Genomic DNA, 7,180 nt, shown 5'->3' with positions numbered 1-7,180 from the left:
TTTTCATCTTTTACATAAGTATCACAAATTTTAATGAAAGTGGTTTTTCTCCACGGCAAACGTATTATTAATGTGTTACTTGTGATAAACTTAATAATGAATCGATGTCCCATGCAATTTAAATTATTTGAAAAGAAAATAAGAAATTTGTTAAAAAGTTTTGATGAGAGACGAAAGTTTTTAGTTTTACTGTTACAATAAATGCAAGAAAGTGTTTTCATATATACGAATTGCTGAAAATTTTAACAAATGCATGCAACATATGGCATAGTGTAATATAGTGTAATGTACCAATTGAAGAAATAAAAAAAAGAAAACAAAACTGTACGCGGGTTAAACCGAATCTTATGTGCCGGTCAGAGAACACATGCAGCCTCGGCCTTCTTTAACGGTATATAATATACCGTTTAATTACTGTAGATTTTGTGTTTGAGGATCACGATAAATACCCGTAAACAGAATGGCCTTGGACTTGTGATCATAAATAAGAAACAAGAATGGATGATTGCATTCGAACTTTGTAGGCTCTAATGGTCGAGCTGAACGAAAGCTAAAGAGTACTGTGGCAGCGGCAGCAGTACTACCTTCTTCATCTACTTTAATTTTTGCTACATGTTTGGCATCGCCAAAGTTCAAGTTGCTTTCAACAGAAAAGCCACTTAACTCAGCATTCTGACTGAAGATTAAATTAATGCCCATCCGATTGAGTATCTGAAAAAGACTTTAGTGAGCTAAAAAAAAACCAAGGTATCTATTATGATCGACTCACCGGCATCAATTCTATATTTTGTTCAAATTCAAATTTAGGAAGTGTTATATCTATTTCCCGAGGCATGCTCTCTTTCAAAGCCGTTTCCAAAGTTTCAGCGTTTAATTTCTCTAACACATTTTCTAATCCATTTTCAACAAAAGGTGGCAACACAATCATCATGGATATGTCAGAATCTTTGTTCTCGTCATCCGAAGTTAAATAAGGCATTTGCAGTATGTATGCGCCGATCTGTTCATCAATTGCCAAATTATAAGTTCCACGTCGATGCATCATAGGCACGAAGGTTTGACTTTTGGTAGTATAAAATATTTGGGGTTTTGTGTCTTTGGCATCAAATTTGTTAGCCCATTGACCCTTAAAATAAGCAGCATTAGCTAAAATCATTTGAGTGTCACTGCTCACGTCATCAGCGCTAAGGACCTCCGGGATTTCATTTCTTGTAATATTTGCAATCCACGCATTTATGTCCTGACGACATTTCTCGGGTTCGTCTCTAAAATTTAAAGACTCCAATTCGTCTTTAAAGTTATCAACTACACAAAGTGTCAAGTTAATACTTTTATCAAAGTAAATTTTATCCGCTGAAGCAAACTCTATGGGCATCTTTTTAGAACGTGTAAAACGCAAAGTTTTTTCCAAACGATAACCAAGATTGACGTGTTTCTTATTCTTTGCCCATGATAACCGTAAGACTTTGACTAATTCTTCTTCGGTTTTACCAACGGCCCCGAAATAGGCCAGCAACAAGGCATGATAAGTACTGTAGGGTGAAAAAAATATGTTTTCATTAGGCGTAGCTTTCTGAATCTCATCCAGCATAGCAAATGTAAACTCTTGTTGGCCGCGGTATAAATCCGCTCGTACAGCTGTTGGCATTTGTTCGACATTAGGCTCCGTGAAGCATATTTCCTGATTGAAGCAAACAGCAATTGTGGCGAGCAGTATTATCCAGAAGAAAAACACTTCGTATCAGAAATAAAAATAAAACTTATATTAATTATAACGCATTGGATCTTCATTTTTCATGACAAACAAGAAAAAGCCTTCAACGATAAAAAAAAAAAAACAAACCGAGCAGAACGTGGCTTCATAATGCCGGTCAGGAAAGGAAAATGTTACACAGGAAAAGTGAAGCCTTCTAATGTTGAAACTTTTAATGGAAAAATTAAATTTATAATATTTTTCGAAAAAATAAAATATATTTTTAAGATCGAAGTAGTTGCTTCTCAACGAACTTTTTATACGATTCTCCCCATGTCGGATTCGATTGGACATTGGCACATTTTATTAAGCCAAAACTATAGTACCGGAATTCCAACCAATATTATTTTGAATATTTATCTCTTCAGCTTTCATTTGCCCTCTTGCTATGGTACGCAAATAAGTGTATAAATGTGTGGATAATAATAGTTATAGATGTTAACTGACCGTTAAATTTCTATGAAATTTGAGCCAGCTTAATTTTTAACAAACAAGGTAATAAACTATTATTACGTCATAGCGAAAAACGTTTATAATTAGTTACTGTTAAAAAATTTTCGTAAGAGCATTTACTTTATGTTTACTTTGTGGCATCTTATAATGTTACCGAACACTTGGTTCCTCCAAAAACGAAGAGATAATTATACCATGAAATTTGACTTTCATCAAAATAGATGTTGCTATCCACCTTGTCATACATGTTCGTCTGTTGATCGCATGTTAAAATAGTAAAGACGCTTCCCAAATTCTGCCTTAAAAGCAAACTTCAACTGAAAGATCAAAGATTAGGTGCCCACCTTAAAACTGCAGTTAGAATCGGACTTAGACGTAAATATGTTCATATTAAAATTTGCATATCGTCAATTATGACGATGCCTTCTTAGATGTGGACAATGACAGTAAATATACATTAATAGGAGACGGTACATGCTCATAATTTCTTCTTTGGACAATTCATTACGAGATTAAGGCAATTCACAAATGAATATGATCATAAATTGATCCATATTCGCCTAACTTGAAATCTATCTGATATTATGTTCTCCATATATGTTATCTGTTTTATCTTGCATGTGTATATTAATTTCATCAAAACGTTTGCAACAACCGGAAGTAAACTTCATCAGATCTGAATCAATCTAACCATGTCCACCTGTCCACTTGTATAATATATGCGGTGAACATACCATCGTTCACAAAAATTAAGCTTGGCAAGAACATTCAATGCTCATTAAATATTCTTGCACCAACACATTGAAAATGGGCCACATAACCCAAAGGTTACACCTACAGTGCAACTTAAACTGAGAACACTAATGTTTCCAAAAGCCGAAACAATTAATTTCGCGCTTATTATAATGTTCATATACTACAAGAGATAAATGGCAAAAATATCAACGTATGCGGGTGATCCTACAATACCTGTATAAAAGTGCGAAAATAATCGGTCATTGTGTCTAGTACAATAGAGCACTTTTTCATGTGTTTTCTTTCTTGAGAGAAGATGGTTAGTAGAAAAGATTCAGCTTTGCCGCTTTTTTATGTTATATACGGTGTGTTTGATCTTTATTTATCCGTATTTTCTATCGTATATACATACAACTCTTTGATGCGTTCCTTGAAAATTTGGTGCAAAAAGAAACCGTGTAAAAAAGTATATGGAAAATGGTGATAGGTTCCACTGTCTTAAAAATTGTGTAAGATTAAAAAATCTCATTCATCTCATTTTTTAAAGAAATCTAATGATATCCATATTTCGTTCCTATAAGACAAACGTACGGCGTAAAGTCAATCCATAAGTATTTACAACATATAAAAATTGAATTGAATATTAAATTGAATAGGAATAAAAATTTCCCAACTATTCATCGCTACTAGATAACAAGCGCACACATTCATTACGGATTGGACCAAAAATCCTTCCATCAATAGATATGTCGGTTATGTTTAGCACAACTGCCGGATTTGAATCAAATGACGAACTGTATTCATTATCAACGGCCAAATAAGTGTAAAGCAAGTCGCTAACTTTTGTGTGGGCATAAACTGATTGACTTGTGATCGCAGTATTCCTCTAATTGTATTTTGTTGCTGTATACATAACTTTCTGTGAGATACTGTCAAAATTACAATTGAAAGGAAAAAAAAAATGTTTGTGGATTAGTGCCAGAACAAAAAACTCGTCTAAAAATTTTCTGCTAATTGGTGGACACTGCTAATTCAAAATCGTGTAAAAAAAGCAATGAATATTTGTCAAAATTGTAGAAAGCACTATGCCTACTTTTTATATATGATTTTTGGATAACTGTAAGCGCATACTTCGTCCGATTTAATTGACTTCCGAAAAATATTTTAAATAAACTCAATATTCAATCTGGAATTGAGAAAAATGGGCGGATTCATTGACTGCTTTCTCTGACTTTTCACGCAATAAGATTGATAAGAAAAAATATAAAACTAAGTTTGTTTCTACACAGAGATTAAAAAAATTGTAATCGGAACAGGATGGCTAAAGCGATTCCGGCAATATACATCCGGTTTGCTATTTACCAACTACAATATAAAAAAAGCACTTAAATTATTCTTTAATAATGTAAGAGTTTGAGAGACGATAAAATTGGTAAACACTACCTAAATATGCACTACAACTATTATCAAAAGACAACCACGACAACAAATTTTGATAATGTTCGAAAACAAATACAGCGAAGAACAAAGCAAAAGGTTCGGGAAAAGTTAGTTTTGGAACTATTTTAGTTTACAAAATATTCTCAGAGATTTTAGTAAGAGCGAGCTAAGTTGCAATAACTAATGACAAAAACTCATTGGGAATGTTAAAGCGAACAATTACAAAAACTAAAGTTTCCTTAAATTAGAACAAGCAGAACGTATTAATCCGCGACCCCCTACAATGGTTAAATCGTAGACGTTTCTAATGTAACTAATCTAGCTGAAAAGTGACAGATGGCGACTATTGCCTGCGATAAATTTTAACCTTAATTAAATGTATGAATAATAGTAATGACCTTGCACGTAACTTTAAAGGTATATTAATCGGAAATCACTCATAACCGAAATCGTGACTAAATGTTTTGTGTTAGTATTTTAAATGCATAATTTATTGGAAGTAAAATTTTTTTAAATTATAAAAAATTGTTTAATATATACATTTTTTTTTTTAATTAAATATTTTCTTTTATAACCTTTCTTATTTGAATCAGTTCATTCAGTTTAACTACCGAGTAAACGTAATAATTGCAAATAAAATGTAACCGAAATAAAAGTGAAAGCGTTGATAAGCTTTGTTTTATGCATTTATACGTTATTGTTTGCGTTTAGCCGGGCCGATCTTCTCAAGCGACTGTTAAACGAGTTGAAAATGTAATGTAAATTTGCGAAAGCTGGAAAAACAGCTAAAGTTATTTTTGCATTAAAGTTGCATTTTTACTTAATTGAATTAATTTCTTTCGGTTTATCTTTTCTTTTATTAATTTCGAATTTTTTGATAGCACGCAAGATATCTACAGAATCTACGTACGTGAAAGTGCAGATAGCGTAAGCTTTTATCAGATGAGCCTTACAGCCATTTTCAATATACATAGTTTCAAGGCAATAAAGGATTAATTTGTTCGAATAAAGGACGACAAGGTTTCGAGGACCTTTCTTCGAGTGTACATCCAGCACAAACAGTAATTTAGCATTTAAGGAGCAATGACAACTCATGGCAGTCGAAAGAGGTGGAAGATGAAGAGGTAGGAAATAAACACTGTGTGAAACAAAACCCTGATGAACGAGGATCTTTATCTGCATCTGTTTAAAGATGATTTAAGGATTGAGATGCATATATGTTATACTAATTGAAGGCAAGACGTGTCGAAACTTTTTTTTTGAACATTATAGAGACGGTTTATTGCTTTATAATGCAGCTAATAATCGATGTTAGTTAAGTTACGGTAACAACAAGAACGCAACAAGATCTGATCTAAAGTGCACAAAAACGCTCAAACGTAACGCTCGCAAATACGAGTTGATTCCGACATACAATCCGTATAAACAGTGACTGCGATGGCGATCAGAGATTTAAAATTGAAACATTTATAGACTTGTCGTTATAGTGAGCTAGCTGACGAACGCTCCAATTCTTTCTAATTTCGGAAGCTTAATAAACAGTTCCATCTCGGAATTGATACGGTTAATGATTCGTTTTTTTGCCAGCATCACCTAAACAATGGGGAAAACACAGCTTCAATTTTTGTGTTGTTATCAACTTAGTCATCTCTTCAATTAGTTAGAAAGTACCACATAAGGGAGAAATTCATTCAACGTACGATCAACTTTAACAGCAAAATAAAATAAATAACTTTAAACGCGTTTAAACTCTAAAATGTTCACTTCCGAGCTCTTAAGTTGCATCGATAAACAAATACGCACAGATACATAGCAAAGTATTTGCGTAATAGTGTTGACCTGAATGTTGATTTGTGATTCATGCCCGTAATTTCCGAAACAGCAACAATTGTGTACAAGCGATGGAATTTCCAAAAATGTGGTGTAAAACCGACTCTGAACGTGAAATAAATAACACAAAGAAAGCAATAAAATCGAAATAACAAAGTTCATTGTATAGTAATAATTTTGTCTATGTAGTATATTTACTACAAAACATCTTCAGCAATCATAAAGGCAACAACGCTCATCCTAAATGCAGTCACATTATTATTACACTATAGTCGAAATACCGTTAATTGATAATTTTAGTAACTGAAAATACTAAACACGCATTTATGTAAGCGTTTACATTTTTAAAAAAAGCAACAACAACAGCGACTACGCCAAAAATCGAAGTCTTTTTTTGCATAGCCTTGGATAATTATGTGCTTATGTGTGCATATGTATATATTTTTTTTGAACACATATTTTCATTTATTACGAAATATACTTTTTGAATTTTATTGACAGCAACAACAATCGATATGATTTTGATGATAGCGATGACGATGATCATATAAACACTAGCTTGTCGAGTTGAGCTGTAGGTTAAACTCTCTTCTAGTTTGTTTATTATAATTAATACACAAACTCGGCGATCCTCACTTATAAACTGCTTTTCAAACACTGATTTATTGCCGTAAACAATATGTTTCAACAACACAATTCTGCTCAAATCGAAATCAAAAGCTTTTCTTACGATAAATATTTCAACGATATTTGTTGAATCTCACCGATCGTTGCTTGTTTGATGATCGACTGTAACTTACAAACAGGCAGAGAACCCGTTAATGAATCTCTTTTATTTTTCCTTTACTTGCAAATACTTTAAAGAAATTGATGTTAAATCAGCAAAATCGACTGAGAATTATTTATGCTCTTTTCGCAGTATGAGTTCGTGTTACCTTATTTGGGGGCTAATCACTTATCAAAAATTTA

The 7,180-nt window shown here is 32.8% G+C and overlaps 1 protein-coding gene across 1 annotated transcript; it reads right to left on the bottom strand.

Annotated features, from left to right (window-relative positions):
- Positions 1-212: 212 nt before the first annotated feature.
- Positions 213-6,892, bottom strand: LOC119641458 (serine protease inhibitor 88Ea). Its single transcript, XM_038040153.1, has 3 exons — positions 6,693-6,892; positions 770-1,734; positions 213-711 (listed from the first exon to the last, which is right to left on the bottom strand). Coding segments are annotated over exons 1-3 (1,266 nt in total). The 5' UTR covers positions 6,694-6,892; the 3' UTR covers positions 213-411.
- Between the last annotated feature and the right edge of the window lie 288 nt (positions 6,893-7,180).

This window comes from Glossina fuscipes, unplaced genomic scaffold (genome assembly GCF_014805625.2).
Source record: "Glossina fuscipes isolate IAEA_lab_2018 unplaced genomic scaffold, Yale_Gfus_2 150, whole genome shotgun sequence".
Taxonomy (NCBI): Eukaryota; Metazoa; Arthropoda; class Insecta; order Diptera; family Glossinidae; genus Glossina; species Glossina fuscipes.
Note: the sequence above shows the minus strand (reverse complement) of the source record. Positions and strands in the feature narration are given on the sequence as shown.